This window comes from Mixophyes fleayi, chromosome 1 (genome assembly GCF_038048845.1).
Source record: "Mixophyes fleayi isolate aMixFle1 chromosome 1, aMixFle1.hap1, whole genome shotgun sequence".
NCBI classification, from domain to species: Eukaryota; Metazoa; Chordata; class Amphibia; order Anura; family Limnodynastidae; genus Mixophyes; species Mixophyes fleayi.
The window spans coordinates 365,409,651-365,429,260 of record NC_134402.1 but is presented as its reverse complement, the minus strand read 5'-3'; the positions used below and the strand labels follow the sequence as shown (position 1 = coordinate 365,429,260).

Sequence of the window (19,610 nt, the reverse complement as noted above, 5' to 3'; positions counted from 1 at the left end):
ACTAAGTATCAAGTTGTACTTTGCAAAACTGTTGGAAAAGCCGCCAAAAATAATGCTGAAAAAAGAGGTTGCTGAGTTATCTTGAATCTCCCCTTCTGTAACATCTCAGCGCTACTCAACAATGAGTTTGGTCCAATAAGGGGCCCAAGCAAATGTTTAGGTCCCTACACCTGATGCCTGGCCCAATGCTAAGCACAAGACCCTTCCTGGTACCCTTGGCCAGTGGGCACCGGGGAAGTAGCTAATAGTCCTAAAATATTTCCTTAATAATAAATTGCTATGAGCCACCGTGCTACTTGCAACGGCTTACACTGACACTGTCCTGGGTATTGCCTAGCAGCAGGGATGCTATGATTGCTGGCCGATTCCTGCTCATGAGCCGCCAAGCTACTCATGACTGTTCCCACTGTTTCGATGTCTATGGCTGTTACCTAGCAACAGCTATTCTCTCAGGCAGACTGCCTCTACCGTCCTGGCTGATTACCAGCTGTTCTGTTGGAGACTCACTCCCAATGGAGCATCCTGATTGTCCCCCATTGTTTAAATGAAATGGAGGGCTTAGCCTTCCTGCCGGTTAAATTGTCTGCGCCCTGCATTATTCGTCAAGCCTGCTGTGTTGCTGCGACCTGATATTTTGATTGATTACCTGTTGTTTGACCCTGCTTGTTCCTCGATACTGCTTATCTGCTGCCCTTCTAAACCCTTGGCTTTGTTTTCGGACTTCACTTGCTCAATCCCTGACCTGACCTTCTGGTTTGTGTATGGCTATCCCTGCTCGCTGCCTGCCCTTGACCATTTGCATCTTTACTAGTTGGCCTGCCGTATACCGCTTAGTATACTATACTCCTAGTCTCTATACTTCATCGCTACCTGGAACGTAAGATAAACTTTTACAACGCTGAGTTTAAGTCCTCGGGACATCTGAGTACCTGTGAGAACATTACTCTCTATGGGAAAGGCAGCTGGCTGTAAGTGTAGACCCTTCTCACATCTTGTTCTAAAAGTTCATCTGGGTTTCCAGTGTGAGCCATATCATAAATAAAGTATGATGCCCTCATTACTAAATAAATATCTGATAATGTCCAGATTAACAAAGAAACAAGGCATAGTGCCCCATTTAATAAATAAATAATTCTCCAATGTATTAAATAAATACATTAAATAATAATGACCCATTTAATATATAAATAAATATATAAATAATATTGCCACTGTACATAACTGACTTAATTGTGCCCCAAATTTTTGTGTAGTGCAGTGGGTTTAATAAATACTTACATGGAATCTTCCAGCATAATCTATATGGATTAAAAACCCTCATAGATGACATGGCTGCTCCTGAGGAGCTCATAGATGACATGGACTGCTCCTGAGGAGCTCATAGATGACATGGGCTGCTCCTGAGGAGCTCATAGATGGCATGAGCTGCTCCTGAGGAGCTCATAGATGACATGGACTGCTCCTGAGGAGCTCATAGATGACATGGGCTGCTCCTGAGGAGCTCATAGATGACATGGGCTGCTCCTGAGGAGCTCATAGATGACATGGGCTGCTCCTGAGGAGCTCATAGATGGCATGAGCTGCTCCTGAGGAGCTCATAGATGACATGGACTGCTCCTGAGGAGCTCATAGATGACATGGACTGCTCCTGAGGAGCTCATAGATGACATGAGCTGCTCCTGAGGAGCTCATAGATGACATGGACTGCTCCTGAGGAGCTCATAGATGACATGGGCTGCTCCTGAGGAGCTCATAGATGGCATGAGCTGCTCCTGAGGAGCTCATAGATGACATGGGCTGCTCCTGAGGAGCTCCCATTGTGGCTCTTTTGTGAAGTTTCTATAAGTGCTGTTCAACATATTTGATAAGCTATTTTTCATTTTATCAAAGTACACAAATTATAGTATAACACTATTTTGGTGTAAATACTAGCTACACTATAAGTTCTCTACTGTGTTCTCTAACTTTGAATTATAGATCCACTAATGGTTTTGGAATTTCATTGGAAGAGTTGTTATCAAAGTTCTTTAATTTATTTTTTTTATAATTTGTTATTTTCAGTGGTCAATCAAGAAAATACAGATAGCAAAACGATAACACTGTGTAGCATGCACAGTAAAATCACAACAGTTATTGTGGTGTATCGCATATTAGGAAACCTTTAGACAAAAATGACCGGTTTTTACATTTTTAAAGAGTAATATAAAATGGGTGTAGGAACAAAATGGATTGTGGGGGAGGGGTGAGGGGGGTAGGACCACAAAGATAAGCACTGTAAGTATTTAGAGGATAACTAGGGTGTGTTGAGCCTATAGCAGAGGGGGAGATATGTGTCGGGAAGAGTTAGGGTCATCGCACATGGGTCAGGTGGGAGGACGTGGAGCGTTGAGGGGGGAAGGTGTGTTCCACGGCTAGCCATGGAGCCCAGACTTGACTGAAGACGTGGCCTCTATCGTGGAGGTAGTACGTAATATCCTCCATAGCGGCCACGTGCCAAATCTGCTTCTTGAGAGCCAAAAGGGATGGAGGTGAGGTCTTTTTCCAATTAAGGGCTATGAGTGATTTGGCTGCTGTCAGGATGTGGGCAGTTAATTTCTTGGAGAATTTGTCCAGGTCTTGGGGAGGGTAACATAAAAGAAATATCCAGGGATCTTTCGGGATAGGGGCTTCAAAAAGGGTATTTAGGAAACTATGGACTGAATCCCAGAAGGTGGTGATAATCGGGCAAGACCACCAAATATGAAACATCGTACCCCTTTGGCCACAGTCCCGCCAACAGCAGGGCGAGGAAGAGGGAAACATTCTATGGAGTCTTGTGGGAGTGTAATACCAACGGTAATAAATTTTGTAAGAGGTTTCCTTGAGTTTAGTTGATATAGAGCATTTAGCTATCCCCAGTCTCATGTCCTCCCAAGCCTCTTTATCCGGGGGAGGACCAAGGTCCTTTTCCCACTCGTCTTCATGAGGGTTTGGAGAGGGAAGGGCAGAAGTGAGAAGAATGCTATATATTTGAGAAATCATGCCCTTGTCCAAGGGATGTTTTCTACAAAGAGATTCAAATGGAGTAAGGTCCCTAAGAACATAGGTTGGTGGCAGGGATCGCAAGAAATGATTAATTTGGAAGAATTCAAAGGGGCTGAAGATTTGGGACGGGGATTGGGGTTGGAGATCCGCTAGCGAAAGCCAGCGGCCCTGTTTGGAAAAATCTACTGGAAATTTAAGCCCTGCACGAGACCAGTTACGGTGGGTTGTAGAGGCAGATCCGGGAGGGAACACCGGGTTATGCCAGATGGGGGTTAAAGGAGATATTGCAGTTGAAAGTTTTAGTTTGAAGGAGTTGGAGTCCCAGAGCATAGCATCAAATTTGATAGAAGGCAGTGCTCTAACAGCAGGGGGGCGACGGGCGGGAGATACGCCCCAGAGAGAGGAGAGATCAGGCAGGGTTAGATGGGCCGATTCTATATCAAGCCATGCAGTGGAGCCAGAGGGAGCGTAGGAGGCAACGATTTGCGAAATGTGGGATGCCAAGTAGTATAATTTGATGTCAGGAAGGCCTCTTCCTCCTCCAGGGATTGGTCCTTTTAAGATATTGGATGAGACTCTAGGAGGTCTATGGTTCCAAATAAAGCGGGTGAGGGCCTTCTGGATGTTGGCAGGGAAAGAGGCAGGGACAGCTACCGGAAGGGTTTGGAAGAGGTACAGCCATTTGGGGAGTATGTTCATTTTGACAGCTATGATCCTGCCCAGCCACGAAATAATAAGGCGGTTCCAGGAGGTCAGCGCTGATTGCGTCTTGGAGAAAAGGGGTAGGAAATTCTCACAAAAGAGGAGGTCATAGCGAGAAGTGAGGAAAACCCCCAGGTATTTGATCTTCCTATTCTGCCATTTGAAATTAAAGTTAGCCCGGAGGAGCTCGGTATCCCGAGGAGAAACATGAAGCAGCATGGTCTCTGACTTGGTGTAGTTTATCTTATAGCCCGAAACATCGCTGTAGTTCTGAAGGATGGCATATAGGTTGGGCAAGGAGATCCCCGGTTGGGTAAGTGATAGGAGGATATCGTCTGCAAAGAGTGAGATCTTGGAGTTCGTATTACCCACCTTGACCCCCTGTATGCTAGGATTAGACCTAATTTTGGAAGCCAGAGGTTTAATTATCAGAGCAAATATCAGAGGGGAAAGGGGGCAACCCTGTCGTGTTCCATTTCGAATGGAGAATGATTCTGAGGGAGTGCCATTAACCAGGACTTTAGCAGTAGGGGTGGTGTATAATGCTAGGACGCCAGTGAGGAAGTCGCCAGCGAGCCGCTTTCATAAAGTCCCAAGAGATCCTGTCAAATGCTTTTTCAGCATCCAGAGAGAGCATAATAGTTGGGGATCTCCTGGAATTTGTAATATGGATGATGTCAATGGCACGTCTGGTATTGTCCCTCGCCTGGTGTCCTGGGATAAACCCTACTTGGTCATACTGGATCAGAGAAGGGAGGAAGGCATTCAGACGGTTTGCTAGGATTTTGGCATAAATTTTCAAATCGAGATTGAGGAGAGAGATTGGCCTGTAGCTAGCACAGTGGAGCGGGTCTTTACCGTCTTTAGGGATAACTACAATTTTGGCCTCCAGCATCTCTGACGGGAGAGGGTCACCTTGGAGAGTGTTGTTATAAAGGGATTTGAGATGAGGGGCCAACAAATCAGAAAATTTCTTGTAGTATGCGGCCGTGAAGCCGTCAGGGCCTGGGGATTTACCACTTTTTTAAAGTTCTTTAATTTTATTGGCCTTATTGTATTATATTCCATCTTCTTGTGCTTACATGTAGAATTTTGTCGAGGCTGTGTCAGTTTGGATGTGCATGTGCTGAATTTTAGAATTAATTAATTTGTGATATATATATAAACTCACCTGCTAGCCATGTTCCAGATGAGGAGAAGCTCTGCCCATTATCAGTTGACAAAGTAAACTTGATGTGTCCAGTCTGAAAGATTAGTGGGGAAATGCAGTGAGCTTGCCCAGATGCATCGACGTAACCCTGAGTATCTGTTTCATTGTCGAATCTGTTGGTAGACAAATCTACATTATTTTTGACATTAAGAGTGAGAGTTCATTGTGACCCGTAATTGTGATATTCTACCAACTTCTAGCACTTAGTTGCCTACTAATGAAAAAGGGTGCAATTACAAGCATCCTCTCCACCTATGTGCCTATGTACCATAATATCCCCTGCACCCCTCACTCATGCCAACAGTAGAGAAGTGTGAGTGCTATATCTCCTGTTTTGTCTTTGTTTACTGATCTGGGGAATATTCTAATGCATTTAACCTTTACCATGTTACACATCAACAAAGCAAAAGTACATCCATCTGGTTTGTGTCGTCACACAGTAAACCATCACCAAATTAACAAACTCTCTAGATGACAAGTAGACAACTTTGAAAATCGCTGTTGTCAAAACAATCTAAAAATATTGGGTATTCCCGCCAACTGAAAACGAACACCAAAAACCAGCCCTTCATCATAGAGACGGCACACAGAATTGGCCCTAATAATCTAAAAGACCATCAGCTTCCATAACCTGCAATCATGAAAATCATGAATTACACAAATAAATATAAACTGTTGGACAACACAGAAAAATCTCTAACTACTAACTCAGAATTTTTCCAGCCAAGTTGCTAAAAAGCTCAGACAGTTTAGCCCAATCACTGAGCAATTTTGTGAGAGAAAGATTAAATTCTCACTTTTCTTTCCGGCTAAACTGAGAATTGTAGAGAATCTTTGAATCACCATCCTCTGGTAATCAAACTAACTTCCACTTTATCTAATAAAAGACAAAATTTGGGGAATTGCAATCCTGGTGATGTCACATTACCACAATCTGTGTATAGAGATCCTACTAAACTTATTTCTTACTGTAACTGTTATTTATATTTTTGGTTAGCTCACGTAACATCACAACCAATATCTTACAAAGAACAACTCCACTGTGCTTACTGGGAGATGGAGGGGACATCTGCTGTATTACAACCATCTGTCAGTTAGCTTTACCCAAACCAGGAGGAGGATGAGTCTATACCTATCCAGTCAATAAGATTGACTGGATAGGGATTGCGTCATTATCCGGTCTGCATTACATGTTGCTCCCCAGAATGTAGAGGAACAGAGCCATTTTATTAAAAGGGAAAACAATCATGTCACACCTCAGGTGCTTCAAACCCCATAATTTATTACTTCAAGGAAACCAAATGGGCAATAGAGAGGATATCTACCTTGAAAGACACTTGGATCAGGGCTGAATTTCTGTCTCATACATGATAGGACTTGCAATTTGCTCAACAAGTCCCTGAATTGTTATTTTTGACATGACCATTGACCACACAAAAAACACATTGGTTAATGTATATACCCCAACTATTCAAAACATTCAATTTTTAATGCTGTTTATTAGAATATTATTGACTGGGGGCAAAACCTGATTTTTGGGGGTGAGTTCAACACAGTCTGAGATCCATCCAGGGACTAGATGGAGGTCAGTTTCAAAAAATACAACTTATTACCCAATAGCATCTAGTTCCTCATACATTTAGATTTGGTTCCTGGAAGGTCTCCTATCTTTAACAAGAGGACTCTTTTACTCACATCCTCATGGGGGATACTACAGCATAAATTATGTTGTCGTATCAGAACACCTTTTCCCTAAAATTGAAAAGGCATACATCAAATATACTATTGTTTCTGACCATGTTGCTATACCTCTAACTTTATAATTAGATATGATTAGACAATTTACAAGACACTGGAGATTCCATGGTTTTCTGAACCAATGAAAGAATTAACACACTCACAGCAGCGTACCACAAACAAAACATCTAGTAAGGGCAATTAACTCCAAGCTAAACAAATTTAAGATACCTTGTTCACAGAAAGAGTTCAGAACTTTTTAAGAAACAAGTTTCATGGATGAAGCAACAAGTAAACTATTTGTATATTCTTTCCAAAGTGATAGCCAATAGACTTCAATTCCTTGTGCTATGCCTGGTCTAGCCTGCTCAATTAGGCTTTGTTAAACACAGATATTCAGTAATGGGTATCTGTGCAGCAATTGCAGTCATTACATTCGTTCAAAGCTAAGGACATTGTCTAACTTGACACAAAAAAAAGTTTGATATACTAGCCTGGTCGCACCTCAAAAACCCTTTTGAAATTCCAACACTTTCATAAAAAAATTCCAAAATCTAGTATGCATCATATACTCAGATCCCGTGGCCACAGTAAACAATATTTATTCTAAACCCCCTATGCCCCCTTTCACCTTCGCTTTTCAACTTGGACCTAGATCCCTTAATCAACCATTTGACACTTACTAACAGATTTACATGGCATGAAAATGAAACTAGAGATCTCAAACTTAATGCTTTTATGGATGATCTCCTCTCACTATGATCCTATAATCACTGATACAATGAGTCCATTTACATCTTTCTCATGCTTTAACATAAACTTTGATAAGTCAGAAGCCTTGGCAATGTTTGTTCGAGCAAAGTCAGGCTTGTGGGATCATTTTCCCCTTCTCTTAGTCCAACAATATTTGACCTATATGATGGTGGCACTCACTCAGGACCATAATAAACTAGACACCTACAGCAACAAAGCAGTCATCCTGCAGGTCAAAAAAAATTATTGGCAAAACCTATACTTGAGTCAATGCCATTTGATGAAAATAAAGCAAACTCTTAACAAAAGCTTTGTGGATCACTTCACAGAGGTGGAGTTAACCTGCCAAATCTTACATTTTATAACATTGCTTGCCAGCAACGATTTGCTATTGACTGGATTGGAAACAAGAATACAAACACAGACACTGCCGTAGATTTCCAAATCTGCACCTCGCTATTCCACAACTACATGTTACATGCACCCCTAACTAAACTGAAAGGCTACCCAGTTGACAGCATTCTCATTAATCAGGGCCTGATTAAGGGTTCTGGCCGCCCTAGGCTAATACGGCCGCAGCGCCCCCCCCCCCTCCTCCGAATATATTTAGGTGTATAGGAACACTCCTGAATATGAATGTTCAGGTGTATTCTCCAGCATTCAAATTTAGACAGATTGTGCCATTGTCTCTTACCTGTTCTTGCTCTTCTCTCTTGCAACTTTGTTATCCTCTCGCTGGCTTCTGGAAAGTTGGCGTCCTGTTTTGAAAATGCAAAAATGTATTATAATGCAAACCCTGAATGATTAGGCCCTTTAGTTAAAACAAAACACTCCATTATGGCCAGCTAAAAGTACCCCATTGGACAGGCATATATAAGCAATATCTGAATATTTGTTGTCAATCAAATACAAACCTCTACAAGCCCCATCTCACTAATATTTAGTATTCTAGTGATTGCTGAGACCACCCATGTGCCCACCACACAATCATGAGATTCTGCCCCCCAAAGCTGCTCTATTTTTTAAATACCCCCTGCAGCCATTTTCCTTAACCACAACCCCCCCCCCACAGCCATTTTTCTTAACCCCTGCTGCAGCCATTTTCTTTACCTCCCACCCTGCATCCATCCCCCTTGCAGCTATTTTCCTTACCTCCACTCTGTAGCTATCCCCCCCCCCATCACATCAAAACTCCCCCAGTCACATATATCAGCCCCCCTCCTCTGCCCTCCTTCATACATATCAACCTCTCTCCCTCCCTATAGATTTTCATGGCAGCCCCCCCCTCCCACCCTATAGATTTGTAGGACAGTCCCCCTCTCCCTCCCTATACATATGCATGACAGTCCCCCCTCTCCCTCCCTATAGATATGCAGGGTAGTTCCCCCCCCCCTCCCTATAGATATGCAGTGTAGTTCCCCCCTCCCTATAGATATGCAGGGTAGTTCCCCCCTCCCTATAGATATGCAGGGTAGTTTCCCCCCCCCTCCTATAGATATGCAGGGCAGTTCCCCCTCCCTATAGATATGCAGGGCAGTTCTCCCCCTCCCTATAGATATGCAGGGCAGTTCTCCCCCTCCCTATAGATATGCAGGGCAGTTCTCCCCCTCCCTATAGAGATGCAGGGCAGTTCCCCCCCTCCTTATAGATATGCAGGGCAGTTCCCCCCCCTCCCTATAGATATGCAGGGCAGTTCCCCCCCTCCCTATAGATATGCAGGGCAGTTCCCCCCCTCCCTATAGATATGCAGGGCAGTTCCCCCCCTCCCTATAGGTATGCAGGGCAGTTCCCCCCCCTCCCTATAGATATGCAGGGCAGTTCCCCCCCTCCCTATAGATATGCAGGGCAGTCCCCCCCCCTCCCTATAGATATGCACGGCAGTTCTCCCCCCTCCCTATAGATATGCAGGGCAGTTCCCCCCCCTCCCTATAGATATGCAGGGCAGTCCCCCCCCCTCCCTATAGATATGCAGGGCAGTCCCCCCCCCCTCCATATAGATATGCAGGGCAGTCCCCCCCTCCCTATAGATAAGCAGGGCAGTTCCCTCCCCCCTATAGATATGCAGGGCAGTCCCCCCCCCCCCCTCTCCCTATAGATATGCAGGGCAGTTCCCCCCCCCTCCCTATAGATATGCAGGGCAGTTCCCCCCCCCCTCCCTATAGATATGCAGGGCAGTTTCCCCCCCCCCTCCCTATAGATATGCAGGGCAGTTCCCCCCCCCTCCCTATAGATATGCAGGGCAGTCCCCCCCCCTCCCTATAGATATGCAGGGCAGTTCCCCCCCCTCCCTATAGATATGCAGGGCAGTTCCCCCCCTCCCTATAGATATGCAGGGCAGTCCCCCCCCTCCCTATAGATATGCAGGGCAGTCCCCCCCCTCCCTATAGATATGCAGGGCAGTTCCCCCCCCCTCCCTATAGATATGCAGGGCAGTTCCCCCCCCCTCCCTATAGATATGCAGGGCAGTTCCCCCCTTCACTTACCTGTAGTTGTGCTAGCATCGCTCCTCTCCTCAGATCAGCAGATAGGAAGTGAAGACGTCCTGCTTCCTGTCTGCTGCACAGCAACAGGCAGCCTGGCGATTGGCTGTGTGTTGCTAATCACTGACCACCAATGCTTTTGATCGTCGAGCCCTCCACCCCCCCCACGGTGACCCCCCCTGCGGCATCCCCCCGCGGCAACCCCCCCTCCCCCACCCCGAAAAAAAAATGAATGAAGAAAAAAAAAAAGAATGGAAAAAAAAAAAAAACACCCGCAGCGCCGCGCCCCCCGGGACCCAGCGCCCCAGGCTGCAGCCTGGTCAGCCTAGTGGTTGATCAGGCCCTGTCATTAATACCACTTACAGAGCTGGGAAATTAGTCAGGCGAGAAAAACAATCTGCATTACATGCATTTCTTGTTCTTCTATTTTGTAGGAAACTTGGAATTTTAAAACAGTAAAAGAAAATGCCCCTTTGTTCAATGGGCTCATTTAGGTCTCACCAAACTGAAAGATATTTTGGGTGCTTTGCATAAGCCCCTTTCATATAATTGTGTAAAATACATCTTTTTACTCAACCACAGAATTCAATTAATATCCCACATAAGGACAAAAAAGTCTTCTAATGTTAGCAGCAGTTGAATGCAAAGCCAACTCTGGACCCAGCCTACACTAGACTCTTATACCTATTTACATTAGACTTGCTTGAGACAGCTCTTAACAAAGAGATCTTAACACCAGTCGAATTCTAGTGCTGGAGGGAATATACACAAATCATTTTGCTGGACACTAAACAAGCAATTTAAAAATGTTTTCAATATACGTTGGTACTGCTCTTTTCCTACTTTCAAATCGGGCACCAATTGTAATATAAACACACAAACAACTTGACCTACCCTCACTATTTCAAAAATAAAAGTTCAAGACGCCACAAGATCAGATACCAATCCATGAATGGTTAGCTGAACTGACACTGTGGGCATATTTATAATAGGTCTCCGGAGGATCATGCCAACAAGAAGGATTTTTTTATCACACAAAACTGTTCTGAAATTTGTCAAAAAATATTACAGCAGCATCAGACTAATGATCTAGGAACTCTAGGAATAAAGCATTTTTTTTTACTTTTTCTTTTGACAATTTTGAATACAAACATAAACAAAGAACAAAATATAGGATGTAAAAGTACAGTACTCTAAACAGTGGAGCATAAACATTTCAAAAAGTAAGACACCTCAGGAATAAAGCATTTTTTTAAAGCTTTCACTCTATTATCGCCATCTTGAGGTGGCACTGCAGTGGTACAAGTACAGAGGATATAGTTTTTAAATAGGCTTCCCCATGCATCCAGAAACAATGTTATTGCTGGCAGTAACCCTTTTGATGAACTAGGCAAAGTAATAAATACCCGTGTTCACTGGCAATACGGCTCTTTTGCCTGTTGAAAAATATTCTCCTATAATTTCAAGACAACGATTAGCTAATAATTTTATCAAGGATATATTCTTGCTTAATGTTGTCCATTTACCCTGTAAGAAAATTTGATCAATGTTCAACATATCTCTGGATTTATTATATGGAATGGCAATAAAACATATTTGGAAAAATATTATTCTTCAATAGAAAATGTATTTAAGAGAAGGCATACAAACAGTGAACTAACTTCTTTGTGTTTCATTACAAGTCAAGGATCAATCATGGAAAGTTCATACAAAAAGCATTTTTTCCTGATCTGCACAAAACAGAACAAGAAAACGCCATTGTGAGAAACAGAGAAAACTGAGCAATATATAGGGGCAGACTCAATTCTAAAATAAATCGCCACCTGGTGTCCCGGAACAGTCCGAGACACTATGTGCAATTTTTATTAGTGAAAGTAGCGCTCACTTATGTTCGCGCCCCATAGAGGTGCATCGGAACATCACGGCTAATTGAATCTGCCCCATATATCAACAATATACTTCATTACGTGGCTCGCTTGATCTTTACCTGACTTCTTCCCCACTCCTCATGTGCTCAAACAAACCATTCTGTATGATCTACAGTCTCAGACATTAAATTAAATTAGTGCTAAGCAACTGTCCATGCTCACAGGAAACAGGGAAAACAGAACAAATAGACAAAGAGATACATTAAATTACATTTTTAATTAATTAATTAAATTTTCGTTTTAGTTACGTACTCACCTGCATATCACATTTGAATTGTTAGCAAATGTAACATTTAGAATAGAAAAATCTTTCCCGCCCATTAGTGTTCCTGAGTGAAGGGAAATTTGGAGACATAATTTGTGATAATCTACACAGCAGGTTCCAAAGTTTACACAACTTGAATGGCAAGAGCAGGATTGAAGGGTTCTACCACATTCTGAATGGCAAGACTCTGGTGCTCCTGAAAAATAAATTACATAAAATACTTTAGTGCGATTGGACTGGGTAGTTAAATGGCTCATGTTTCATGCTATAATCCCATGGTAATTCTTTATAAAAGGTATTAGCAAAGGCTTTTAGACGTCCATGTCTGCTTATTGCTGATAATACTGCTACCTATTTGTGCAGCATAATGAAAACCGCCAAGACATTAAGGCCTTACACCCACTGGCTTTTGTACAAACCCAGTGAAACCAGATGTCAAGTGTAAATCTGTTTGACCTAGTTGTTAGTTGTGGTTTTGCTCTCATGCAGGAGGTCGCACACAAAATCAATAAACCTTAACATTATGTTTTAGCATAAATCTAAATTGCACCCACCTTTGTGTCCCTTTTAGATGCATTTAGTGCATTTTACTTTTGAGTGAGGCAAAAAATAAAGTATTTGTTTAGCAATAGAACAAATAGGAAGTGTGTAGGAGGAATATGGTCCCCCTTAGCTAGAAATTACTCAGTACTGAAGGGAAGTTTTATGCTTGTAACTAGTGATACATTAAATTTATACTTAACCATCCACACTAAACCCAGCAGTCCACACATATTAAAAAAAGACCTTGCACATTATACAAGGATAATGACCCCACCCAAAATATTCACACAATATTCTGCTCCACAAAATACCAAACACAGTGAACTTGTATAAACCTTCTTCTCTAGTGGCTAGTGTACAATACAGTACCCATTCGCTGGTGGCAACTGTACACCACAGACCCCATGATGTACAATGCAGAGCCAGTTCCCTTTTGCAAGTGTCAATATCAGAGCCATTGCTTGGTGGCTAGTTTCTGTTGCAAAGCCCATTCTCTGGCTCGTAGTTTATAATGCCGAGACCACACCCGGTAGAAATTCAGATCCCATACCTTGATGGCCAAGGTACAATGTAGAGTCCACTACTTACATTTGTGTTGCTGCCATGTTTCTGAGCTGCAAGCAGCCTCTTGGGCTGAGAGCAACTCTATTTCTGCTGCTCTGCTGTAATATGGCAACCAAGCAGAGTTTAGTGGACAAAGGAAACTGAACTCTATCAAGCAACATTAATATAGACTTATAGTTATCAGTTTCCTGTCCTTCAATGAACAATTGGTTGATAGCAACTACCAGCAAGTCCCAGTGGGAGCATCCAGGATGTCAATGAGAGTTTATGCAGTATCAGTGATCAAGTCAGGACAGGTCCATAGGGGAATTGTGTTATGGAATCATGGGAGTACATTGTACTCCGAAACAGGGGAGAGGCAGCTGTACCTAAGTCACTGCCTTCCCTGTTTTTCCAATGGCCTGGCCCTGTATCAATACATGACTCAAAATTTCTAACAAAAAAAAAGTGTTTTTTATTTGAAAATGTTTGAGTCACCCAATGTTTGATTCATTCCAGATATGTCCACATTTTAATGTGGTAATTGCTGAATAAAGTCCACACTCTCTTTGTCAGCAGGGAACTGGGACTATGAAAAACTTAGAGGAATAATTAAGGATTTCTACAGTCATATATAGTCATGTGGCCACAGGTCAAATGTTATTTACACTAGGTTAAGAATTCCGCCCCATTGTTATTGTAGGGCCACCATCACATAGTGTAATGCTAGAGAATTCAAAATATATTTTAAAACATGTATTAGGCCAAATTCACTCTGTTGAGTAAATGATGCAGCCTGGCAAACAGTGGACCATTGTTGATTTTCTGTTCTCTTTACCTTTAACTTTTGCTCACCAGCTACACTGCGCACTTCCTTCTTGGGCTCTTTGCTCATTGACTCCACTCCTCCATTGTCTTTGCACCTCTTACAGTGGCTCTAGACCCTTTAGTTGCACCCACGCTAATGTGCACAGGTTTCATCCTGCACTGAATATACCCATTGCACCACAGTAGATATGTTAATAGTTGTAGTTTTATTTGTTTACTATATTATACTGTTATTCCATACTGTCTTGTTGTTTTCTCTCTGTACGGTGGGTTGGGTATGAATTATCGATCATTATAAGACCGGCAATTTAACGACAAAAATGATCAAAGGTGACTTGGGCGACATTAAAAAAAGCAAACTGACCTGAATAATAACAACTGAACTATACGACAGTGTTGTGTAAAATCCTGAGCACAAGTAATGAGCGTACACCGTTTTTCCGTCATTTAAAATGGTGACCGCCATATGAATGGTTTTAAAGCAGAAATGGTGGCACTCGATCCCTAACCCTAACCCGATCCCTAACGCTAACCAGATTACTAACCCTCACCCAATGCCTAACCCTCACCCAATGCCTAACCCTAACCCAATGCCTAACCCTAACCCGATGCCTAACCCTAATACGATCACTAACCAGATTCCTTACCCTAACCCAATCACTTACCCTAACTCTAAACCTACCACCGTAACACTTACCTTACATGGCAGCTGGCATTGCCGTTTTAAAATTGGCGGTCGCCATTTTAAATGATGTAAAAACACAGTGCCATCATTACTTGTGCTTGGGATTTTGCAGAACAGTGTTGGATAGTTCAGTTGTCATTATTCAGGTCAGTCTGCTTTTTCTTAATGTCGCCCAAGTCACCTTCAGTCATTTTTTGCCGTTAAAGTAAATGTCGGTCTTATAAGGACCATAAATATGACTACCACTGTGTACAGCGCTGCAGGCTTCATGTGGCACTCTGAATAAAGGTTAATAGTAATACCTACCAAATCAGTCATTTAGGATTATTATTACTACTATGTTTTTTAGCATTCAATTCGTACACAGCTCTTTACATAGAATTTATGAGCAACAGATTCCTTGCCCAAACTGATCATAAAAGCTTCTATTTTGGTGTGTGAGACACATGGAATTAATGTAACTTCCAAAGTTACAAGGATCCAGAAAGGTTCTCAGATCCAGGGGGTAAATGTATCAAGCTGCAAGTTTCCGGAGGGTTTGAAAAGTGGAGAACTTGCCTATAGCAATCAGATTCTAGTTATCACTTATTTAGTAAATGATAGCTAATTATTGGTTGCTGCAGGCAACATCTTCACTTTTCAAACCCGCCAGAATCTCGCAGCTTGTTACATTTACCCCCTAGTATAAGTTATGGGAAGGATTTAGCTGCACATGCGCAGTTTGTACAGACGGACATGGAGAACAAATCTGCATTATGTTAGAGGCAAAAGATCACCCAGGAAGGACACTTCTTCTCCAGGGAAAACAACTTTCGACAGCGTTGGCTACCACAAAATGGTAGATAGCTAAAAAAGTGAAGACCCATGAAAACAATTGTTATATATCAGGGAAAATTCCTGATTGATAAATAGGCCCAAAAATATATTTGAAATCTGAGATCCCTAACTGGGTTTCTAGATGTGACATTCATGACAAACATTGTTTCTACAGTCTAGAGCAGGGTTTCCCAAACCCAGTCCTCAGGGCTCCCCAACAGTGCAGGTTTTCCATATCTCCTTGCTGGAGCACAGGTGTATTCATTACTGACTGACACATTGTAACATATCCACAGGTGGTCCTAATTATGTCACATGCGATCCGGAAAACCTGCACTGTTGGGGAGCCCTGAGGACTGGGTTTGGGAAACCCTGGTCTAGAGGATAACTGTATAACTTTACCTGGGTTACATCTTTTTGTGCCAGTGGCGCACGCAGAGGGGTTTCTGGGTCTCCGCTAACAAAGTCAAAGAAGCGTCCGCCGCGGTGCTGTACAGCAGCGCCGCGGACGCTTCTTTGACAGCACCGCAGCTGCTGCATAGTACAGTACTGCCAAAACGGCAGCCGCTGCGCATGCGCGGGCGCATGTGCGGCAGATCTCTCGCAGGGTTTTTTTTTTTCGGTGGGGGGGGAAACCCCCCCCCCTAACAATCCTGCGTGCGCCCCTGTGTGCAGTCCATTTATTTTCAGTGGATGTTGGAGATGAGTCAGAGTCTCCAAGTACAGATATCTGGCTTACATTCTTACCATGTCATTTGTTATCTGAATGGAAGAGCGATGTGATAAGCTGGAGGAAAGCATTTTAAGTGAGCAGATATGATCAATCCTGCCATAGAAACTGGGCCTGGTTCACAGTGGAATCCTCAGACTGCTGTCAGAGCCGCTGCTCCAGCTAATAAATCATTTCATAAATTGCCACCTTAATTCATTTCCTATCATTGCGCTAAGAAAAGAAAATTAAAGTGAGCAATCTATGATTGGTCATAAATAGACCCCTATAGATGAGAAATAACACAGGTAGCTCAATCCCTTTATAACTGACAAAAGGTGCAAATGGCTCACTACAAGTAAAAAAATAAACACAAGAAACAGGATACTCCTGTATTCAACTGCAGGACAGCAAAAATTACCCTATTTAAACCTGCATGTAAAACAATAATAAAATCTTTGGCTTACATGTGTATTTGTAAATCTATGCAGCTAAGTCTTCTGATTTATTTATTGTATTATTTATAAATTGTGTCTTTTGCTGGCTGACAGCTGAGTGCAGGGGATCCTTTTTCTTGGTTTTGTTTTGGACTAATCCTAAGGGTCTATGAAGGCAAAACCCATCTGTTTCATAAAAGACGAACTCTTATACTACCACACAGCCAGGGCCATCTTAACGCATGGGCATGCTGGGCAGTTGCCCGGGGGCCTATAATGCTCTTAAGCATACTTGCCAACTTTCCCGAAATGTCCGGGAGACTCCTGAAATCCAGGTAGGTCTTCCAGACTCCCAGGAGAGCAGGCAAGTATCCCGCATACTGCAATTTACTCGCCAAAATGACGCGATTTGCGGTGAATCGTGTCATTTTGGACCCCCCTCCGCGACAAAATGCCAATGTTTTTCGTGGGGGTGGGGCCAAAATGACGCCTCCTCCGGCCCTCCAACCATGCCCCCTGCTCGGGATCTCCCAGAATTCACTATTCAAAGGTTGCCAAGTATGCTGTTAAGATAGCCCTGCAACAGCAAATCCATCATTAGATTACTCACTTAGAAGCTTCTGGGTCTGATTTTGTAGCTAAAGCTAGGTACGCTCTAAAACAGAGTGCTGCAATTTTTAGTAAAGTTTGATTTATATTTTTCCCATTTGTGGTATGAAATGATGACTTCAAACATATATTCATTTGCTTTATTATATTCTGTATTGGTTTTTCGGTTTTATGATAATTTACCTCTTAAACCTTTCACTGCCAGCAATCTTTGCCGAATTTGCACCTCAGGAAACTACATAATTTTTTCCAGTGGTTTTACCTGAAATACATTTTTTTCTCTTTTATCTAAATTTTACATTATTTTTTTTCCAGGGCAGATGTGGATCTCTTTTGGTACTATAGTCAGGTAAGTATGTTATTAATTCCTTATATAAGACATATTTTCCAACCTTATCAAACTCAAGTGCGGTCAAATGTCCATTGTGGGGGGCCCAGCATTTTGCCCCTGACTCCATGGTGCATTGCTGTGATCGCACCATTGCACCTTGAGTGGTGGGGCCAAGATGACACCCACTTCATAAGGGAATTCATTCTTACCTACTCTCCCGGAATGTCTGGAAGACTCCTGAGTCTTCCAGACATTTCGGGAGAATAGGTAAGAATGATATATGGGAACATTTTAATGTTTTCTAAATGTACTTTTTCATGATTCAAATCATGAATAACATATATAATGGATAATACAGTTATTATTTAAGGCAAACATAAATTTTGGGGTCCTAATGAAGGGATCTACTCATATCTATGTATCGGACCCAACAGAGGATTATTTGGAAAGAAAGGGGGGTAGGCCATGGTTAAAAGAGGGAGAGTTGTGAGGTAAATAAGCTGAAATAGTAAGCTGATTGCATTATACATGCAAATTGTTATTACTTTAGATCCAGTTTAAGGAGTTTTTATGGTTTATAGCAGGGGTGTCCAACCTTTTAGCTTCCCTGGGCCACATTGGAAGACGACAAGTTGGTTTGGGCCGCACATAAAATACACTAACACTAACGATAGCTGATCATCCAAAAAACCATAGAAAACATAGTTAACATATTAAACTTACTTGGAAATGAAGTTAGTAAGAGTTAGGAAACCTGTTGCAGAATCATGATTAAAGCAGTAGTCCCATTACCAGGTACAATTTAACTTACCTGCATCTGCCCCTTAGTGGGGTTCGGGGAATTAAATGGCAAAAACTTTTTTTTCCTCTTTTTGCACCCATGAATAATTTTTTTATTGACCAGTTTGAAATGGTCACCGATATAGGTAGCATCAGGAGGACTAATAGAAATCTACAGAGATTTAAAGATAGGGTGGCGGGAAAAATGGCTCATGGAGCAGCCTCCGATGAGGGTAACAGTGGGTGATATTTTCACCCTACTCAGCACTGCACATTTAAAATGGTTTAAAATATTAAAAATACAATCATCTCTTAATATTTATATTAGATACATACAGAGAACACAGCTAGTTCATAATTGCATGATGCAGAAAGTCCAAATTCAGAGTAACAACAATAAGATACTAGGTAATATTTCACTGCTGCTGATAGTTCGCGCGGGTGACTCCTCTGTGCTGCGCTACAAAATGGATGTCGGGTGTGATGATGTCATCCCCGACATTCACTGCAAGCGCCGCACGGAGGAGGAGACCAGGGAGGGAGCCGGAGCGCCAGCTGACTTGACCGCAAGGTATTTTTTTTTTTAGGATTTTTTTTTCATTAACAGCGCTGCCCCCTTGCCACAACCAAAACTCCTGCTGGGCCACATTTACAGGCGGGCTGGGCCGCATGCGGGCCGCGGGTTGGACAACACTGGTTTATAGGAACCATAAAAATATACGTATTTTAAACATCTATAAAAAGGAAGTGAAGCACTTTCTCTCTGTTTTTTTTTTTTGCTGTTTATTGAATGGGCTGTGAGTTTTGTGGAGATCACTGCCAAGTACAGTACATACTGTATATTGGTAAGGATTTAGGTGGGGCACTGTCCCAGTTTAATTAAAGAAGTGTAATGTATTGTGTTATGTGCCAACAGGATGAAACCGTCAACAAAGGATACTTCAACCATGTTAAATTACAGTAGGGCGGAACACATACTCTAATTACTTCTTGATAAAATAAACATTTGCTAAAAAAGTCACTGTTTGGAGTATTATTATTTTATTATTATTAACCTTTATATAGTGTCAACTTTATATAGTGTCAACTTATTCTGCAGTGATTTAACAGAAAATATTTTTCTTTATCATTCATATCTGTCCCTGCTGAAGTGGAGCTTATAGTCTAAATCTTCTATTACACACATTAGCCTATCAGTTTCCTTTGGATTCTGGGAGAAAATTCCTGTTT

At 42.3% G+C, this 19,610-nt stretch overlaps 1 protein-coding gene across 3 annotated transcripts in view; it reads right to left on the bottom strand.

Moving 5' to 3' along the window:
* Positions 1-19,610, bottom strand: part of SUSD2 (sushi domain containing 2) — a 181,700-nt gene that overhangs the window by 135,998 nt on the left and 26,092 nt on the right. For 2 of the 3 annotated variants that reach the window (XM_075178545.1, XM_075178544.1), the window contains exons 2-3: positions 12,091-12,295; positions 4,898-5,049 (exon numbers count right to left, since the gene is read on the bottom strand). In XM_075178545.1, the coding sequence (XP_075034646.1) occupies positions 4,898-5,049; positions 12,091-12,295 (357 nt within the window). Of the gene's footprint in view, positions 1-4,897; positions 5,050-8,120; positions 8,189-12,090; positions 12,296-19,610 lie in introns of those variants that run through there. The other variant, XM_075178547.1, reaches the window with a different exon arrangement.